Source organism: Symphalangus syndactylus, chromosome 6 (genome assembly GCF_028878055.3).
Source record: "Symphalangus syndactylus isolate Jambi chromosome 6, NHGRI_mSymSyn1-v2.1_pri, whole genome shotgun sequence".
Lineage (NCBI taxonomy): Eukaryota > Metazoa > Chordata > Mammalia > Primates > Hylobatidae > Symphalangus > Symphalangus syndactylus.
Genome location: NC_072428.2, coordinates 89272900 through 89295431, shown reverse-complemented (window position 1 = coordinate 89295431; position 22532 = coordinate 89272900). Strand labels below are relative to the sequence as shown.

At 34.3% G+C, this 22532-nt stretch overlaps 1 protein-coding gene across 3 annotated transcripts in view; it reads left to right on the top strand.

Annotated features, from left to right (window-relative positions):
* CD36 (CD36 molecule (CD36 blood group)) overlaps positions 1-22178 on the top strand; it is an 81126-nt gene extending 58948 nt beyond the window's left edge. For all 3 annotated transcript variants that reach the window (XM_055281408.2, XM_063642089.1, XM_063642088.1), the window contains exons 5-15: positions 3865-4012; positions 5760-5939; positions 7157-7248; positions 9262-9308; positions 12719-12788; positions 13718-13905; positions 14633-14751; positions 15508-15581; positions 16131-16185; positions 16819-16983; positions 19269-22178. In XM_055281408.2, the coding sequence (XP_055137383.1) occupies positions 3865-4012; positions 5760-5939; positions 7157-7248; positions 9262-9308; positions 12719-12788; positions 13718-13905; positions 14633-14751; positions 15508-15581; positions 16131-16185; positions 16819-16983 (1138 nt within the window). In that variant the 3' untranslated portion in view covers positions 19269-22178. The remainder of the gene's footprint in view (positions 1-3864; positions 4013-5759; positions 5940-7156; positions 7249-9261; positions 9309-12718; positions 12789-13717; positions 13906-14632; positions 14752-15507; positions 15582-16130; positions 16186-16818; positions 16984-19268) is intronic.
* Positions 22179-22532: the final 354 nt, after the last annotated feature.

The window sequence follows — 22532 nt, the reverse complement described above, 5'->3', positions numbered from 1 at the left end:
CTTCCCAGACCAAATGAATGAAAGCGTTGAGGCCCACTAAAGAGTTTTGCAAACCCTGGGTGATTTGAGTACACAATTTTGAGAACCAAAGTGCTAAATTCATTTTTCCTAATTGCGGTACCTACTCAAGATCTATATTCAAATTACCTTCCAGGTCATATAGACATTTACATTGATCTATTTTAGTTTCACTCTTATATTTTCTCTAGTGTTGAGACTATTTTATATCTTTCCTCTGCCTTCCCTGATAGTGTAGCACACTTTTGAACAGAATCTTAGAGTATTAGAAATAGAGGAAATGACCAGCCAGAATCTGTCATTTTGTGAGTTAAAAATGCCTGATCCAGTGGATGTGAGGTCACTTGTCCATGTTCACACAGATGTAGGTACTGGTAGCTCCTAGATTTTTGTAAACATTTTCTTCTATTTCAATTATAGACTCTCTGTCTTTTTCACTAAAAAGGGAAAAAAGGGGGAGATTGAGGTGCCAAAAACACCACCTTAACCAAGGATTAGGAATATATTTATGGTATCCATATGGAAACATAGTTATGTTCTGCTATAGAATTTGTTACCTAAATGTATATTTTCCCTCACGGATAATCACAACTAGTTATACACCATGATTAGTTCTTATCACAAAGTTTTGTATTTCTAATGATTTCTTATAATTTATAGTTTTAGTATCTTATCTGTTTTGGTTATCGAATGACTGTATAATTTTCCTTCCTCTCCAAAGCATTACTATGCTTCCAGATTGAAAATTCACTCCCAAAATAAAATGAAATAACAGGCATGGTGAGGGTGGTGCCTACTACCATCGCATATGACATATAAGCCACAGAGGGCCTTGGTGCATGTCCTGTCTTAGCAGTTTTACCCAAATCGGCTGTCTCTGTGCACAACTGTGACAATTCATAATTTTGTCAATGAAGACTTAGTTTTTATGGCTACAAAAAAATCTTATGTTAGAATTTTTTTCACGGTCTTAAAGTTTTTATATTATTAGCAAGAGTCTGTACAAATATCTTGTTGCAAAGAATGTTGTTAGGTGTACCTAATATATATATATATGTATTCATAGGTATATATATACTTATGAAAATCTAGAATTCACATATGACCTAAGGAGAGTATCAGCATAATTGTTTAAGAAATAGAACCTAAGTGAACTGGGTAAGTGTGAGGAAAGAAAATAGTTGTTAGAATTTGAGAACTCATCATGATTTTTTTGTTTTTTGTTTGTTTGGGGGAGGTTATATTTTTCACTTCTATTTTTAATTTTATTTATTTTTTGAGGCAAGGTCCTGTTCTGTCACCCACTCTAGAGTGCAGTGGCACGATCACAGTTCACTGCATCCTCAACCTCCTAGGCTCAAGTGATCCTCCCACCTCAGCCTCCTGAGTAGCAGGGACCACAGGCGCATGTCCCTACACCCAGCTAATTTTTATGGGTTTTGTTTTGTAGACAGGGTTTCGCCATGCTGCCCATGCTGGCCTCAAACTCCTGGGCTCAAGCAATCCACGTGCCTTGGCCTCGCAAAGTGTTGGGATTACAGGCGTGACCCACCATGCCCGACCATATTTTTCACTTTTAAATATATTATTTGGGATATGAGAAAACATATTATTGAAATAGTTCTCCTCTGGTAGTTGACAGCTAATCTATATTTTATTCTTAGAGCCTTTAATCTATCTCTCTAAGGGACAAAAGGGGATGTGTTAGATATATTTGATTTGCTTAGAGAGGCAATGGAGCAAAGACTGGAGAAGAACAGTTGCATTTACAGTTAAATTTTAGAATCCATAAATAGCTCTTTCTATAACAATTTTAAAGGGATTCCTGATTAACTATAGGCCATCTTGTCTCATCATGTCACCAAAATAGTCTTTTATTGTTTGCCTGAGTGCCTTAAATAATGGAAAAACAACCAGTACGTTTTAGAAAAAAGTTAACACTTTGATACTGTATGTGTTGAGCTAAACATACTTTTTCATAATTAATTATACCCTAAATCCATCTGACATTGGAAGTATGTGAGAATGTCCCTCCTCAAACAGAACCCCAGGCTGTATTTGGCCAATGTCTGCTAAAGTAAGCTTGATTACACTTTGACAAGATATGACCTGAATCAAAGCACGAAATTGCTTAGGTTGAGATCTTATGTGTGTTTCTACCTACACCATCTCTATGAATATGCTGTAATTCCTTCAGAATATTCTTAGATCCGTAATTCATTTTTTGAGTTACTTTGCTTTGGAAAGAATATGAAGTAATCTTGAGAAAAGTATAAATTCCTTCCCTTGACCTTATAAACAAACACATTCCAAAACTTCCATACAATCTATAACTTTTAAACAAAAAATTCAGTAATTATGTTCCCTTTTTAAAACAACATTCTAAAGACAGGGCTGTTTTAAGGATTTTTCTTTTAGTGACTGTCATCTACTGGTAGAATGTTGTCAGTACACTTTAGGTAACGTGACAATTATGTTGCTATTGTTTTAATGTATGTGCATATTTTTGAAAATTGAAGTGCTTTGATTTGAAATATTAGTGATATGCACACTAATTTAAAATACAATTGTCCTGAGTGCTGTTTCAGATCTTTATATTCTTTGTATGTCTGCAGTACTTCAAGAATAGTAGTTTTAATAAAATTATGTTAAAGATCTATTTCTAGCCAACTTTGAATCCTCTTTTTAAAGAATCTGAGACATTTGTTTAGTAAATACATTTACTGAGAACTCATTATATACAAGGCATGATGCTTAGAGATACAAAACACTCATAACCCCTACCCTGTAGAAATTTACATTTTTATTATGATGGAATAAAATGGGTTTTTAAAAAATTCAGTCCAATTGTGTAAGTCTTTACCTTGGCTATCTACTCACTTCACAGGCATTCAAATATGACAGTGCAATTATGATATGTATCTTATTTCTTCTCAGTGAATATCTTCCACTTGTGAAATGTATTTTTCCTGTAATAATCACCCTTTACCACGTTCCTAAAATGTAGTTGGTACTTTGCAGCCTAGCTATGTTAGAGCCAGGAGATTAGAACTAGCAAAAGTATTCAATATACCTGAGGGGTTGGGGAAGTTAGTCTATAACCCTTAAAAATGGAAATTATATTCTTATCTCTAATTCTCATTAAAGTCCTGAAAAAAGGAAAAAGCAGTGCTGGATAGGCTTTGTATTGGGATCATTCTTTGTATTTGGATCATTCTTTCTAATATAAGAAAATGTGCTCTAAATATTCCCCTGCTGAAGCCCCTGTACTTTTTCCTCCTTATCCTCAGGATAAAGTCTCATTTGAGTATTAGATGCAACTCTTTTACGTTTGAGATCTTGCTTGTTTCAGCAACTTTATTTCCACTACTCTCCTCACCTCTTACTCTGTAATCCAACCACACTCAAATATCTGCGTTTCCCAAAATATATTACGTTCGTTCTTATGCATGCTACCATCTGCCATACTTTACCTAACTAAACTTATATTTGTTACATAGACCATTTATGTAGACTTGTACTAAAAAGTGTTTTAACCCTCACCGCTACCCTGACCATTCTAAATCTGGATCTGGATCTGTTTTGTGTTTTCCCATGGAGTCTCCATTATAACAATATTCCTTCTCCCTCACTATTTTAACTTCCAGTTTGCCAGTTTAAGACCCCTTCTGATTAATTTGCTAGAGACCCTGGCTGATTTCTCATTTTAATACCATTGCGTACATAATATCTGGCATATTCTATATGTTCAAAAATCATTTGTTGAATGAATGAATGAATGACATTTGAGATCTAATGTTCACATATGACAAATGTTTTGAATTTTGTTTACTTCTGTTTCTTTAGAGTTCGTTTTCTAGCCAAGGAAAATGTAACCCAGGACCCTGAGGACAACACAGTCTCTTTCCTGCAGCCCAATGGTGCCATCTTCGAACCTTCACTATCAGTTGGAACAGAGGCTGACAACTTCACAGTTCTCAATCTGGCTGTGGCAGTGAGTAGACAAACAAAAAAGTTACCTATTTTAAAATACTCTAGAACTCACTGTAATTAATCCTATAATTAGAATTATTAGGTTTTACTTGTTTTTCCATTTTTATCAAAACGTATTTTATTTTGAATGGAGGCATGATCATTTGGAAAGTGACAAAATCGTAAGAATCGACTGCATTAGAAAACCACTTTATTTTTTTCATTATTTTTTGTTGAAACATTATATTTAATTTCAATTTTAGATTACAGGAAGATGCTTAAGAAACAAGTACAAGATTTGTTTCGGTATGTCTTTAAATGATAGACTTTTAAGTATGTAAGCAACTATATAATAAAAGGTTTCCAAACGCAGCCTGTAAGAAATCAGGCCAATTTTACTATAAGCAATAAACCATTCCAAGCTTTCCAGTCTCCATAGCTGTACCAGTGGGCAATAACCTTTAACCAGACAAAACAAAAACAAACAAACAAAAGCACTTTGCAATTTGTTGCTGCAAAATGGGGAGAGAAAAGAGTATATAAACTTGATGGAATCACAACTGTCAATATAATTTAAGGGAAAATAAGGTCGATAAGGTTGATGGTGTCTATTGTTTGGAAAGTCGAATTCGGCTGTTTGCCTGGGGCTCTAGACACCACACAACTGAACAAACATAAAACTCCGCAGAGTCTAGCTATCCGCCAACAGGGGGTGCCGTCCAAACTCATGGCAGATAAGCAGCATTTGGTGCTCACCATTCGCAATGGACGGGCGTTTATGTGCATGAAGTACAATTTCTTCAGCAAGCTCAGCAAAAACTCTTAAGGGGCAAAAATGAACTCTGCATTTTAAGAAAAATAGAAAATGAAAACACAAAATCCTAAAAAGTATATGAAGGCTCTGCATCAGCACACTGGCATCAAACCACACATCCACAGCACTTCCTAATTCTATGGGAAACAATCCTTGCTTATCGGAGGTGCATATCTAAATTCAATAGCTTACCAATATCTTCTTGGGAGTAGAATAAAAGGAAACAGAAAACCCACATTTAAAAAAGAAGTTTCTTTTCCTAAACATTTTCCTGAAGCTGAAATTGAAGTGGAGAGGACGTCAGTTGTCCTCGTCGAAGTCGTAGTCCTCCTCGTCCTCCCCAACCTGGGACACCGGGGTCTTCACCCTGGAGATGCTGTACTGAGACCTGTTGGAGCTTGTGGCCAGCATTTCATCCGCACCATTGGTCAGGTCACTGGCAGAGAGCCTCGTGCCGTTAGACGTGGAACCTGCCGTTGTGATGAACACGCCTGCAACAATTGTCTGCGCCATTTCTGTCACGTATGGTTCCAGAGCCTTTGGGACCAGACTTCTGGCTTTTTTAAGTACTGGGATACATGTGCTGAACGTGCAGGATTGTTACATAGGTATACATGTACCATGGTGGTTTGCTGCACCTATCAAACCATCACCTAGGTTTTAAGCCCCATATGCATTAATGCATTAGGTATTTGAGAAGACCACTTTAAGCGTATCATTAAATAAATAGAGCTTAACTTGTAATGTCTTCTTCTTGTGGCTGGCACTGAGGCAAAGAAATGTAATCATCTAGGAATTAGACGAATTGCATTTTGAGTTTTGGCAGGATCTGGCAGTAATTTTAAAGATAAGCTTTAAAAAGTTTTGTATTAAGCTCAATATTAGCATTTAATCCATTTATTTGTTAAAATCTAATATTGTATTCTTGTCTTAAACAGTGACTCTTTTTTTGTAGGCTGCATCCCATATCTATCAAAATCCATTTGTTCAAGTGGTACTCAATTCACTTATTAACAAGTCAAAATCTTCTATGTTCCAAGTCAGAACTTTGAGAGAACTGCTATGGGGCTATAGGGATCCATTTTTGAGTTTGGTTCCATACCCTGTTACTACCACAGTTGGTCTATTTTATCCTGTAAGTACCAAATATGAATGGCAATATTATTACATTTTAATTGAATTAATTCAATGGCATTGGCAAGGCATAATTTTATAATTTAGCTCATTAGTCTTATTGCTGATCTGGAGACATATATCCTAACTTTTTAAAAAGTCCACTTCTCATTATGGCTTCAGCTTTCCTAGTTGGGAAATTCACCTGAATTTAACAATTAAATTTAAACCTGAAGAATAGATTTAATAAGGTTTCCACTCATTTATAAATATACAATTTGTTTTAAATTAGCCGGTAAGCTAGTCTGTAAATCTTTGAGCGCTGTTTTTGGCTTTTATTTCCCTTTTCACATAATCAAGTTTAATACCATATTGTTATTTGTTTTAAATATACTCTTCATTCCTCCTTTTCTAGACCTCTTAAAATTTTAATTTATATTTCAAAGTTAGCCTAATGTTCACATCTCAATACTGATAAGGCAATAGACCTCATTTTAATGGGATTTGTAAATAAGAATTTTTAGTAGTCCATGATGTCAGGAAATGGCAGCTTGAAGATTAAGGAAAATGTGAACTTCATGGTGTACTTGATGGTGTACTTCATTACAGCTTAATGTTTTGAATTACAAATAGGATAAGCTAACTACTGAATTGGAAGTTTGACTATGACTTCATTTGGCACTCTATGTGAATATTATGTTCTCTAGTTCATTGTTTTGCTTTTAGATACTGTTAGGATTACAAGGTTATATATCAATTAGAAATGAATGTAGAAAGCCATAATAAATCAAATTCATTATCATTTTAACTCAGTACTCATAGCTCTTTCTTTGGCTAATGCTTTAACTTTTGGATGTCTAATTTTTATCATTTTAGTAACCATTTATTAATGATCATAACATTTAGAATACCCCTAGAAATCATTTTTCTTATAGGTTTGTTCAATGTCCCTCACCTCAACATAGTAAGGATAGTGATCAAAATGCCCTCATTGGCTTAATTATGACAAAGAGTGCTAGAGTTCACATCATGTCAGCTTCTGATATGCATCTAGCACTTATTTCTAGGCACCTTTCACAATTTTTTAAGGCCAATTAAATTAAAAAGTTGTATTGCAGATGTATTTCAAGTCATTTGAGTAACCAGTGATTGAGAAATGTGAAAGTGAGTTATGTATTGTATAACTTTGAAAAAATGACTTGTTCTAGGAAGTAACGTTTTCCCATACATATATTTCAGTACAACAATACTGCAGATGGAGTTTATAAAGTTTTCAATGGAAAAGATAACATAAATAAAGTTGCCATAATCGACACATATAAAGGTAAAAGGTATGTATTCTGGTAAAATGTGCATGTATGTTACTAGGGTACTCTTAAGCAGGAATAGTATTCATTTAACATCTCATAAGACATAGGCATCACCTATAGAACAGACCTGGTTATAATTCAGCTCTGGAAACTCCTGTTCTGCTAGGTATTAACTCTTTGGTTGTGGTAACTGGTGGGTTCACACCAGTGCATAGCTGCTGACTATCAGCTCCACTTTAAGGTTTGGTTCACCTTTCTGCACAGGTTATGGTTATGTTACATAAATCCCCAAAGGGACTATTTTTTCATCTCTGCTACATATCCAGCGTTACAGTACAATTATTCTTACAATTAGATAAGCATAAATGAAAAGGTACAAAAATGAAAAGGTACAAAAAAACCAACACATCAACTGATTGTATAGTAGATGGAAACTTTTTTTTACTTTTTAAATCGAGCATATCAAATTCCATATTCCAGTGGCATGACCTAAATGTGTCTATAAAGATGGAAGCTTAATGAATCCAGGCAGGTGCTTTCATGACCTTCCCCCTGCAAATAGTCTTTAAATAATTTTCCATATTGATAACTCAGCTTTTTTAACTTTATCAGTGCAAAAATAGAATGAATATTTCAAGTGCGGTTCTACAATATAAATACAAAATGTGAAAATGAAGACTTTGCCACCTTAAAGTGGTAAAATAACAAATCAGCTTCCTAAGCCATTATTTCCTTTTATTTCCCTAGCTCCAGCCTATTCACCTAAAGAATTTATAATTTATCATATATGTAAACTAGGAAGAACCCTAATAAATATCAGGGGAACAAGCTTTCTTCTCCGTAAAGTTAACAATTGTGTGTTCGACTAGTTTTTTTTCTGAAAAAGAATAAAGTGATCAAAACCAAGAGATGAAATGTTTTTATTAATATAAAGTAACCCCTACCTCACACTGAGTCTATCTAATGATTGCTTTTAACAGCTAAATATTACTAGTGGAGCATTTTTTCTTCTTAAGAGTCCACAGTTACATATTTTTATAGAAAAGTCAGTAGAGGGAAAAAAACACTTCTAAGTATTCACTTAAGAGGAAATCACAGCAATTTTTTATATTGAGAAATAACGAGCATTTCACTCTATTTTAATATTACAGAGAGATGTGGAGGGGAGTTGCAAAGCACTCCTAATTACAGTAAGAATTTCACGTCACTTTAAGATTATAAGGTTGATTTAACTCATGGCAAGACTGAACATGATTAACCACTTATTTTGTTTAAAAAGTAAACAACGGCTTGTCTTGCCATGTCACTGTCAGGAGTGAAAAAAAGTTTTTCCATCACCAAAAAGTGAGGATGCAGGGAAACTATTACTATTGTTTTTATCCCTTTCAGATCTATATAACTTATTTAGACAGCAAAGTATAAATTAATAAACTCTTTCCTACTTTAATGCCAGTCCATGAGAGAATTAAAGGGAGGAAGGGGCAAGAATATAAATTAATCATCTACATGTTTTGAATGTTTGCTGATCCAAACAGCTGCTTCTTTCCTCTTCCCTGCTTCTCACCTCTTCCCTGCTTCTCACCTCTTCCCTGCTTCTCACCTCTTCCCTGCTTCTCTCTTCTGCCTGCCTTGTACTGAGCTTACATCAATCACCCACTTAACCCTTTCCTTCTATCCATTCTGAACACTTACACTGAGTAATTCATGTATCCCATTGGAAAAAAAAATTCTCCCCTAAGTAGAGATCTAAGTTTCTGATAAATGTTTTTAATTTTTTTCTTATTCCAAGATGTTTCTAATTAACACCTGGCAGTTTTTATTTTATGATCTGGCCACCTAATGGCATCAGGTACATTGCAATAAGATAAAAGGTTCAAACAAAACATGAACAGAATTAAACATTTCTTAAACTCAGTACTTGTCACATTTAAATGCATCATATTAACAGAAGTATTGAATTATAATAGAAAAAGTAATGTAAGAAAGGTATTCTTTAAATGAGAATGTTTATTCATTGTCTTTTTCTATTCCTAGGAATCTCTCCTATTGGGAAAGTTATTGCGACATGATCAATGGTACAGGTAAGAATATTTGTTTTGTGGTCATCACAATGAATCCACCTCCCTTTGCCACAAATCCACCGTTATACTGACAGTGTTCTGAAAGTTGAGGGTGTATGTTTACTTGCCTTTATATCCCCACAACAAAATTCAGAGTCACTATTTGTATATAGGCTAAATGTCTGTTCAATGTGATGGGATTTGTAAAGATTAATCATAAAAAATTAGCCCTTATTGCATGATTCAGAGAAATGTTTGCTTTGTAAAAACTTAACTGCCATCCTGACAACAGAAGTAAATGATAAAAAACAAACAACAACAAAAAACACTTTAGTTACATTTCAAATATTTTATAAATAGTATACAGATAAGTTAGAATTGAAAGATATAAAAAAAGCTAATTACAAAAGAGAAAACTTACCTAAGCAAGGCTTATAGCTGAGATAGAATAAAGTTGCAAGACAGAACCATCCATTTTTGGATAAGGTGGTCAGAATGAGAGAGAAAACAATAACAAAGTCAGATGTCTTCTGAACTGTGAAAAATATATGTAAAAAATGAGCATTCATAAACTTAGATTTAGGGTATGGTTAGATCAGGCTTATTCTCCTTCAGGAAAAGCAAAGTACAGATATGCCTAGTAGTTTAAGAATTAAGATTTTTAAAAAGCAATGGGAGGCTGGTCACGGTGGCTCATGCCTATAATCCCAGCACTTTGGGAGACCAAGGCAGGTAGACTGCTTGTGCCCCGGAGGTTGAGACCAGCCTGGGCAACATGGCAAAATCCCATCTCTACAAAAAAAATACAAATATTAGCTGAGCGTGCTGGCACACGCTTTTAGTTCCAGCTACTTGGGAGGCTGAGGCAGGAGGATCACTTGATTCCAGGAGGTGGAGGCTGCAGTGAACTATAATTGTGCCTCTGCACTCTAGCCTGGGCAATAGTGTGAGACCGTCTCAAAAAAAAAAAAAAAAAAAAAGTGGTGGGAATCGAATACCATGAAATAATTAATATCCAGAGGCAAGCTTTCAACTACTAGGAAACAAAAGCATGAAGTTTAGAAAATTAGGGAATATCCCATAGGAAAATGATGTAATAAAGATAAAGACACTTAAGTAAAAATGAAGTACAGAGAATGTTTACTTTGCCAAAGGTATGATTATTGACTTCGTATGCATATTTAATTCTATCATTGCCTTGTAGGAAAAAACAAAAAAACAAAACAAACAAAAAACCCAGCAAAAACTCTGTTGGATTTGCAGGTTGTTTTTTGTTTTTTGTTTTTTTTTGTTTTTTTTTTTGTTTTTTTTTTTTTTTTTGAGACATAGTCTGGCTCTGTCGCCAGGCTGGAGTGCAGTGGTGCGATCTCAGCTCACTGCAACCTCTGCCTCCCAGGGTTCAAGTGATTCTCCTGCCTCGATCTCCTGAGTAGATGGGACTACAGGCATGCGCCACCACACCCAGCTAATTTTTGTATTTTTAGTAGAGACAGGGTTTCACCATGTTGGCCAGGATGGTCTTGATCTCTTGACCTTGTGATCTGCCCCCCTCGGCCTCCCAAAGTGCTGGGATTACAGGCTTGAGCCACCGTGCCTGGCCAAGGCTTTGCAGGGTTTTGAGCCATAGGAGTGGGCAAATAAGCTATTTTCTAAGTAAAGCATTTCTGGAAATAAATTTTCAAGTCCTCAATGCTACCAATGCTAGTAGTTGTATAAGCAGAATACTTAATCCTTAGATGCAGAGATAAATATACTGTGTTATTCCTAGTAAAGGATTCTTTATGGGTTTAAGGAGAAAAATCTTTAAAAAGAAGATTCATTGACAATAATAGAAATGCATGAGCATCAGGCATGATGTTAAAAATATCTACGGGGAAAATAGGTCTGATACAAACTAGGAAAAGAGGGAATTTGGACAGAGCAGGGGATGATCCCTGCGAGAGAGATTCTTGCTTATGGCACTAGGGAAAAGAAAGTAATAAAACAGTAAGGTTCTAATGTGTTTTCATCGTAATTTAGAAGTGCATCCTCTTTACCTTCTTCAGTAAGTTTGAAAAGACTTAAAATGAAAGTATTGGTATACATTTAGAAAGTTTCTTTTGGGAGGACAAAAAAAAAGCTCTGCAAATATCAGCTATGTTGCAGTCATTGTCCATGGTAGTTGCTGGGTATAATTAGGACATAATCTTCAATGATATTTTAGATAATGATCTTAAAAGCTTTTCAGTGCATTTTTCTTTAATTATTAAGGAAATGGAAAAGCAGTTGTTGGCAATGTCCATATGGGGGCTTATATTTTACTTGTCACAAGAGTGTAAAGTAATGAAAACAAGGTCACAAGGTTGACACACTTGCCAGAGAAAGAACCTACAATGCATCATCAAAGATGAGACTTACCATTTAAAACTCATTCAGTGATGGCTCGTATTAGTGATATTCATGTGAGAAGTACATGGAGGAGTTAACTAAACTATTTCTTCATATATTCAATGTTTGCCATGGATCATAGCTGTAGCAAAAAGTAAATTTAATAAATGACTTTTTTATACACTTTCAAAGCATTTGAAGTTCTGTTTAGTGAGAGAACTTTAGTAAATATTTTTAGAAGTATTAATCAGCCATTAGGACAAATGAGAAAAAAAAAATCACTACAAATAAATGTGGACATGGCAGGAGATCCAAATGAACTTCACTGGAAGAAAAGTGCCACTCTACTGGTGGGGTAGGGCATTTCAAAAAACAAACACAATGTTAGCCTTAACATTTCATGTTTAAGTTTCTTTTATTTTATACAATTAAATATGTATAGTATGTAGATTTGTTGTTGACGATAGCAGCCGCCAGCCATATGTAACTGTTAAGGACTCAAAATATGGCTAGTATGATTTGAAATGTTCTGTAAATATAAAATGCACAGTGGATTTTGAGATTTTAAGCATTTAAAATATTTTATAATGGTTACATGTTAAAATATTTTGGATATTAATAAGGTAAATATAGTTTTGTTTTGTTTGAGACAAAGTTTTCCACTTGTCGCCCAGGTTGGAGTGCAATGGCATGATCTTGGCTCACTGCAATATCCACCTCCCGGGTGCAAGCAATTATCCTGCCTCAGCCTCCCAAGTAGCTGGGATTACAAGCACCTACCACCAAACCCAGCTAAGAGACGGGGTTTCACCATGTTGGCCAGGCTGGTCTCGAACTTCTGACCTCAGGTGATCCACGCGCCTTAGCCTTCCAAAGTGCTGGGCTTGCAGGCATGAGCCAGCATGCCTGGCCAGTTGTTTCTTTTTACCTTTTAAAAATGTGGCTGCTGGATAAATTAGGCAGTTTGCATTATATTTCTATGGATTACACTGGAGGAGAGATTTCTAGGTTTTTTTCTAGAACACGTACTACATCTAATCATTTGCCACTCGATTTTTAAACAGATGCAGCCTCATTTCCACCTTTTGTTGAGAAAAGCCAGGTATTGCAGTTCTTTTCTTCTGATATTTGCAGGTAAGACAGATACTGAAGTATGTCTGAGTCAGACCCCAGGTGACAAAATGCAGACCAAGGAATTTAAACACAGCCTAGGAAATTCATAATGTTTATTAACTCTGCAAAATATTCTTCTGCATCCTCCAATTTTTAATAGTACAAATGATTTTTTTTTTGCCATTTCCATCCAAGCAAGAACCATTTTGCCTTTTAAAAACTAAACTAGTAGTCTATTAACGATCAAGTCCAGAAGGGCATGCCCAATCTTTCTAAAGACATGCAGAGAAGATGATGCAAATGTAACAAAACTGTGTTAATGTGCTCTGCTCAGATTTGTGGGGCCCAGTAGATAACACACAAGCACTGGAGCCTTTACCACTACCCTTGAGCCCAAGCTGTGTCCCTAAAGACTGCATGATTGTGGGTAGGCATTTAACATCTCTGAATTTTTTTATCTGTACAATTTAAGACAGCAGTATTTCTTCATATATGTGTATCTGGGGATAAGAAAAAAGTGTGTATTGAACCCTATGATAGACACTTGGTAAATGAACCAGGTATATATCCAGCATGTATATGCATACACTCCAGTGAGTGGTCTTTCTTTCCAGGATTAATTAAGCCGTGAAAGAAACTATTTCATTTAAACTGATCACAAATAAAGTATTTGAAGGAAGTCCTATGAATATTTACTCTATTGGAGAAATTGCCTGTGAGAAGTAACTTGGGTATAAATAAACATGGTACTTCACAAACAAGAATAGTTCATACTTGGCTATTGAGTTTTAGTATGTGTTAAAATTTCCCAATCACTTTTTTTCTAAGAATGAAACAAGAATTTAAAAGAGTATATGATGTTTCTAAGTTAAAGCAAGAATAAGAAAAAATGAATCTCCAGAATGTAAGTTCAGGTTCCTGGAATGCAGCTCTTTTTTCTCTGTATTTAGGTCAATCTATGCTGTATTTGAATCCGAAGTTAATCTGAAAGGAATCCCTGTGTATAGATTTGTTCTTCCATCCAAGGCCTTTGCCTCTCCAGTTGAAAACCCAGACAACTATTGTTTCTGCACAGAAAAAATTATCTCAAAAAATTGTACATCATATGGTGTGCTAGACATCAGCAAATGCAAAGAAGGTGAGTAAATATCCTCAGTAGCACAGTCCATATCATAATTTGTGATATTCTTTAAAATGAGACCTTTACCATAATCCTTTAACAACCAAAATTTAAAATTAAAGTAAGAAAGTAATTAGGGCAGAAGAATGGTGGCAGAAAATTTTAGTGCTGATTTTGTATTTTGGGAAGATCCCACTTGTGTTTCAGTGTTACAAAATTTAGTTAAAACCACGCCAGTATTTCCTTGTAGCTGCTTTTAGATTTAGGGTGAAATGAAAATAATTCCGAGAACACATTAAGCATCCTGTTATCCATCTGTCCTAACTTTTTTCACTAGAAAATGGTACAGGTAAATGTATTTTCAGTATGTATCTAAAGCTAGAGTTAAACATAAAATTTGGAGACTAGCTTATCCTGTACATATTTGTCATACTAACATGGGTGTGGAAGAAGAAAGAAAAAACTAGTGTTAAATAAAGTCTTAGTCCATAGACATATTACTGCCTGAAAGCTGAACATATATAGTTGAAACTTTGGGTTCATCAACAAAACTTTACATATTGAAAATTAATACTGAAGGAGTTTACAGTAGAAATCAACTGACATAATTCTTCCCTACCCATGTTAAAAGCCAAATATGTATTTTTTAATGTAAGAAGCTTTAGTTTTGTGGAAATATTTTTTGAGTTATATGTGAAATGAAGGAAGTTATTAATTCCAATTGACTCTTAAAACTTGTCTTCAGGGAGACCTGTGTACATTTCACTTCCTCATTTTCTGTATGCAAGTCCTGATGTTTCAGAACCTATTGATGGATTAAACCCAAATGAAGAAGAACACAGGACATACCTGGATATTGAACCTGTAAGAAAACACATTATTGATCTGATTTGGTTGATATTTTTAAAAATACAATTGAAATAAAAATAATCTTGTCAATAACACTAATCATATTTATTGAATCACATTCTTGAAAGTTACTGAAACATTATGTCGATTTCTTCCTATTGTTGTTTATGAAGTGATTCTAATTGGCTTAAAATAATTTTACATAAATATTTATGCTTATATGAGGAGTTATTGTATATTATGCAAAATTCAAAGAGTATATGTGAGTTTGACTATACTTATTGTCCAAATCTATAAAATTGTTATAGCACAACAGTTTTACTCTTTATTTTTGTATTTTCCTTTTCAAAAAGTAAATGAAATTCTAGAATTTTAGTAGTCATGTTTTAGTTTAAACAATGACACAAGTAGTATTATAACTATGATACCTGGATTCTAACTATGATACATGGATTCTAACTGAATATATATTTGACCAGGAATTATCTGAGATCTTATATTTTATTGCTGATTTTTGATTTTTTAAAAACCATTTCAAGTAAATCACAAATCTAACTAAAACTTTAACATTCAATTGGGCAAATAAATTGTGTGTATCTATATGGATGCATGTGTATATAAATATAACTATATATACAGTTTTAAAAGTTTCAAGTAGTCCCGTTTAACCCTAAGTTACTACCTTCTCTTCTGCTGTAAGAAAAATAAGTTTTGAATAGTATAAAAGAATGTTTTTAAAAGTTGGTAATTATTTAGTTGTTCTCTTTTTAGATAACTGGATTCACTTTACAATTTGCAAAACGGCTGCAGGTCAACCTACTGGTCAAGCCATCAAAAAAAATTCAGTGAGTCTCTTGAAAATGGTTATTTTGATATGATCTGTAGTATCTTCTTGTAAGAACATGAGTAAATCTATGTAAGTAAGTGGAAATAACATCTGATATCAACTTATCTTTAGCTTAACTTCACCAAACAATCATTATTAAATGCTTATGACAAATTTCACCTATACCTTAGTACCATATCTCGTGTTTATTGAAATGGTACTTGCACAGATTTTGGAATGATTTTATGGTTTTATTTGAGCATTTGATAGCATCTCTCATTTTGTTAGCTGCCCAAATATTTCTATGACAATAATTTTTAGAATTCATATTTTAGTTCCCTGAGAATTTATTGAAAGGGAAAATCCACACTTGGGAAAAAAATCAATGTGATTAGAAGATATATAAGAGCAAAGGAAGTCAAAAACAACTATATTAAAATTGAAATGAGTCATTACAGGAACAAAATCAAATTAGCAACAGCAACTAATTTATGAACATTTATTTTAAAGTTTGTTATATATAAATATTAGTTTATATGTTCATAATTATTTTCAATGTATATTACAGAGTATTAAAGCGTCTGAAGAGGAACTATATTGTGCCTATTCTTTGGCTTAATGAGGTTTGTATTTTCAGCTGTTAGTCATTAAAAACAAACTTATTTGTATATAAACAAGCTCTTGATGTTTCAAAAGAATGTATAGTATTTAAAGCTATATGTATTTCCATTACCCATATGGATGAGTATACATTTATTAAACCTATTTGAGATGATCTAATTGCACAAAAACATCAAGTTTGTGTTAGTTTTCAGTTTTTAGAAAACATTTCCTATCAATCGTTTAAGGTTTTCTTCAAAAATGCATCTATGAAACACGTTTTCTTGTTGTAACATTTGCCTCAGGACAGTCTACCCTATTGCCTGACAAGGTATTTTTAGTATAAATCCATGCATTGATAGCTATAAAAATAGGAAAAGCATTGAATAAGTCTTTGGAGCAAATGGAACTGTTGACCCTTTGGTAGTTCTGTAGAGCAAATGAATCCTAGTACATCGAAAAGTACTGTACTCTATCTATCTGGCACTTAATTGCCTTTCTTGACTTGCAAAAGGAATTCCATTGACTTGTCTTATAGATACTGATAACTAACAAACACCAATAGAGGTGTTAGAAAAAAGGGTGATAGGCAACTGAAGGGTTTATTTTGTTTTACTAATGTCCCCAAATAATGTTGATTATTAATTTGATTACAGACTGGGACCATTGGTGATGAGAAGGCCAACGTGTTCAGAAGTCAAGTAACTGGAAAAATAAACCTCCTTGGCCTGATAGAAATGATCTTACTCAGTGTTGGTGTGGTGATGTTTGTTGCTTTCATGATTTCATATTGTGCATGCAGATCAAAAACAATAAAATAAGTATATACCAAAAAATATTGCTTCAATAATATTAGCTTATATCTTACTTGTTTTCATTTTATCAAAGAGAAGTTATATATTAGTTATATATACTTCTAGACATGTCTAGCCAACAATCATTTTTAAAAATAAGTAAATAAACCTATAAATATTATCAAGCAGATCACTAAAGTATATCTTTAATTCTGGGAGAAATGAGATAAAAGATGTACTTGTGACCATTGTAACAATAGCACAAATATAGCACTTGTGCCAAACTTGTCCAAAATTGATTGGTTCATTTCTCAATTATATAGCTAGTTATATATTATCTGATATTTAAAAACAAAACAATTGACTAGGAAATGGTTTCATAAGAACAGGATTTCATAACAACAGGATTGCTGCATGTAGACATGCTGGCCATGCATTTTCCAAATCCAGAAAAGTCCTGAACTAAAATTTGAATATAATAGTATCAGGAAATAGGTGAAAATAGTATTCAACATAGTAAAACCAAGTACTCAGAGTTTAGAGGAAAAGAAAGATGTGTACAAGAGTTTTGGCAGAATTGTAGAGAGACTTTAGGCCTCTATGCTTTAGTTATTAGTGTCCATGCACTCTTATACATAAAGAGGAATGAATGCCTGACTTTTCCTAAAGGAAAACCTTTTTTTAGTTATCACAGGTAGCATTGGTGTTGCTTGTGGGGGAGAATTTTTTACTTTCTCCATATTTTTCTTCAGCCCACCACAAGGCAATGTAAATAAAAGCAGTATGTGTGCTATAATAACTTATTTAGTTGTTTACTGTGTGCCAGTACCATGCGAAAGATTCTGTATCTCATCTAATCCCTAATACAATTTCATGATTTTCCAATAGCCTGGATTCATCAGCATCCATTCTATCTATCTTCTAGAGATGTTCCATGAAATCATAAATTTTAATTGTTTATTACCAAAGCATAAATCAGTGAAAGTAGAATTTGGGGACCAATAATTTCCTTTTGTGAGATTGACAGCTTGTGTTTGAAAAGGCAACCTAATTTTTGGTTCTAATCACTTCTACCACTATTTAGTCACCAAAAAGACAGTAATTCTGCATCCAAACTATTCGGACAGAATGTCTTCAAAATGCTAGCCTAAAATGTTCACATTATTAAAAGTTAAATATTACCTTCAATACCTGTCAGTAGCCTACTGACAAATTATGACTAAACAAAGGTATTTGTATGACTATGTAATAGAAAAGATCATCCGCTGAAAAGTGAAACAAAAAAGCATGGGAAAGCATGCTTAAGAAAAGGAAATGTAGAAGTTATAAACATGTTTTGTAAGTATTCAGAATTAAAATTATGTGATACATTTTTATGATTGCTTAATGATCCTTGGATGTCAGATTCCTTGGGTCTATTTATAGCTAAATTATAACGAAAAATTCAGGCTTGCTGGAGCAACTTTGTCAACAAATTTATTAGTTTTGCCTATATATTTGATTTTTATAAGGATAAATTACTACCCTTTTTTTACAAGCAGAGATTAAACTGTTGATTACTTGATTTACTAGATTTAGAAGAATCACAAAAGATGTAGACTTTCTTAAGCAAAATTCAGCTCTTAATATCATAAAAATTGTATCTTTGGGCAGATTTCTGAACAATAGGAACAGGTAAGAAGACAGGTATGCAAGAAGGAGTAAAGTGTAGGATGGTGGAGCTTTCATGTGTGGTTTTACTCAGGGGGTCACAAGGAAAATAACCCCGTGGTCCTTTTGAAAGTAGTACATACACCTTTAAATGGAAGTTGGTCTGAATGGTGTGGAAATGCTGGTCCAGGGCGGATGTACTTTAGCTACCATTCCTTGCCTGGTGTGTGCTGGTCTTGAGGGTTGAGAAGCACCCTTCTTATGTGCCTTTCTGGAATGTGTTTTGCCTTATTGGTGAAGTCCATTAGAGAACTTCTCTCTGCAGCTAGAGAAATTGAACTGATTCATAAGAAGTATGATATCTAAGATATACTGCCACTCTACAGGCAGTAAATGATTCTTCACATTTATGCACCAGCTACATTATGACTCTTGGTAATACCGACCAACAGGATGAAAATGGGATATGCTTTACTTTTACAAAGCACACCTTATCTTTTAGTTGAAGAAATGGTGGCACTATTTCTTTTTTTTTGCACTAAGCAACTGCACATTTCAAAAGGTTTCTTGAGATGTTATAAAAATCTCTACCTTGCACAAAAAACCCCAGCAGCTTTTAAAATTCATCATTTCCACAACTGAATTGATTTCCGTTTCTACAGACCTGGCTCAAGCACAAACCAATTTCTTTGTGTCGTTCTGATTCAGTAATTGGTTTCTGGGTGGCCAATTTGGAAGAAGAATGGACATTCTCAACAAGTCCTAGGCCCTGCATTCCTGTCATCCTCATCCGGGGGAAACGCCATCTTCCTAGTAGCCGCCCTATTCAATTGCAACAGTCTCCAGGACCATCAGCATATTGCATTTCATGCGCACCAAATATTTTGAAAGACATTTATAAATAATTGGTTTATGACTCATATTTCTCTATGAATATCTTCATACAGCAGGTATAACTTTTCTTTATGGGCTTATATATTTTGTCACTGATCCTGCAAATGGACATCATTTTAGCACATGGACATTTTAGCACACTTTAGCTCTTTATATTTTAAGGACCTTCATTCTCTGTTCTGCAGCTCTTCTGGAAATTGAGTAAATTTTGCTTTTTTCTTTTTACTCAGTTGCAACTTACTCCTGGCATCTTCAGAATGCTTTTCTAGCATTAAGAGATGTAAATGATAAAGGAATTATTGTATGAAATATTACAAAGAGTAGAATATGCATTGTTATTATAATATTTTTGCTATCATAATCGCCTCATAAAGACTGGTTTCAACCATTAAAATATGTTCTTCCTTAAATTCTTGTGCTTTTTCTAGTTCCTGTTGTGTCATAAAATGTTTATCCTAATTTTCTGTCTGAAGTATATTTTATCTGAATCCACATTTCTTTATAAATCCATAGTTCTTGCTGAAATATGCTTTCTAAATTTCGACCACTTTGTTCTAGGCTGATTTTTTTAAGCTAACTGGATGAAGCACAAAAAGACATTTGGTTTCATCCTTTACAGCAGTAGGACAATTGCAAAGGTTTTTCCTTTTTCATAAGGAGACACATTAAAAGGTAACTCTGCTTTCTTTAGCAGGGGTTCACTTATTTCTGAGAGCATTAGTCCTCCTAAAAAGCTCCAGCATAGAAAGGGAAGACAAACCAAATTCTTTCTTGTGTTTTACCCACAGAAGGATACAGGACAAAGGAATAGTAACTGGCCTGTTTGGATACTAAAGTTGAAAATAACTTAACTTAGCCTCCTTATGATAGCCACCAGGGTAAATGTTGAGCATTACTATAGAAAAGCCACAAACCAAGAATCGACCTGTTTGTAAAGATCTTTTGCATCTCTGAAGGTGCTCAAAGCATACTTAGTGCTTTTCCTTTTAACTGGGAGGATAAAAGTATCTGTCCAAGATATTAATACGTAAGATAACATTGTAGACATGTTCTTCTGATAATACAAGGTTTATTCTATTTGCATTAGGGTATTTGTGGACATGCCCATCTAATATAAAGGAAAGTTTTTTAATCATTGAGGCATGTAGGGCTGAGTTATATAATGTAGAAACTTCTAAAGATAATTGGATGAGAATATACATATTGACCTGTATATTATGACTAATCATGACTCAGATCTTAATACAGGGATGATCTCATAGCATTTAGATATCAGAAAAGGTTTTGACCTATATGTCTTTAATATTGTTTGAATACATGTATAATCTTTATCATTCCTCAGTGTCTCTCAAGTTCTGTAAAGGGAATACAAGAGGAAAGACAATTCATATACAAAGACAACGAGATTAAAATATGCAGTAGGAGAAATAATTACTTAAAGAAGAGGAGTTTTTTTTACATGAAATCTGGGCTTTGGATGTGTGTGTGTGCACACACACATATGCACTGTGGTGGGAGTGGGGCAATTTGGGGAATATGTTACATGTGTGACTTTGTTTTGCCCTGGTGAAGTGAACGTTGTTCAGAAAGGGTAAATGTTTGGACACTTGCAATTGCTCATGGATGCGTTTATATGTATGTTTTAGTCATAGAAAAATTGTAACGTTTGATAGCACATTTTCTTTCCAAAGTTGGTTATTAACCACAGAATTATAGCAGTTATTCATAACTTAAGTTTGAAAATTAATAGCATCTGCAAACGGATTAACAGATTAGAGAATCAACAGCATCGGAAAATAGGTTAATGCATATTGCTTCTAACAAGTGCATGAAGAAATAGAAGAAGCTATGTAGCTTTCAGTTCTGACAGAAAGGGGTGAAGGAGTGTATCATTTCAAGAAAAAAACATAGCTATGCACACAATGGTTATCTCTGAAAATATTTGTATTAAGATGTATACATGGCCAGGCATGGTGGCTCACGCCTGTAATCCCAGCACTTTGGGAGGCCGAGGCAGGTAGATCACGAGGTCAGATCAAGACCATCCTGGCCAACATGGTGAAACCTCATCTGTACTAAAAATACAAAAATAAGCGGGGTGTGGTGGCCCATGCCTGTAGTCCCAGCTGCTCGGGGGACTGAGGCAGGAGAATCGCTTGAGCCTGGGAAGCAGAGGTTGCAGTGAACCGAGATCGCGTCACTGCACTCCAGCCTGGTGACAGAGCGAGACTCCATCTCAAACAAACAAACAAAAAAAAGTATACACTTACAAATTTCTTAACCTGTTATCAATGTCTGAGCTACATAATTATCTTTCTAGTTGGAGTTTGTTTTAGGTGTGTACCAACTGACATTTCAGTTTTTCTGTTTGAAGTCCAATGTATTAGTGACTGTGGCTGCTCTCTTCACCTGCCTCTTGTGGCCTGTCTACAATTCTAAATGGATTTTGAACTCAATGTTGTCGCTTCTGGTTTCCTGCATATACCAACAGCATTAGCTATGACTTCTTTTTTTCCTGAGCTATTTTCACTGAGCTGAGCTAATGAACTAAAACTGAGTTATGTTTTATATTTGTATCAAATACATAAAAGGAACACTGCTTTTTCCTTTTGTGGCTCAAAGGTAGCTGCATTTTAAAATATTTGTGAAAATAAAAACTTTTGTTATTAGAAAAATGATTTTGCTTATTTTTATTTTTGAATGTAGTTGACTTCCATATTGTTTGATATTGTTACTATAGTTTTATATGAGCTATTATCCTTTCATGACTTATTTACATATCACTCCCATTTCCTTTTTCCAACTGTTCCCAGATGCTAGTAGTACAGTCTACACATTGCAAAACATTTCATTCTACATACTCATGATGGGGGCTGTGACATAGGATAAATATAAATATTTTAAAATTTTACTTTAATTACATGAATCTTAGATGAACAGCCTCAACATCACCTGGGAATTTGTTAAAAATGCAGAATCTCTGGTTCTACCTCAGACCCATTGAATCAGAATCCGCAGTTTAACAGGATCTT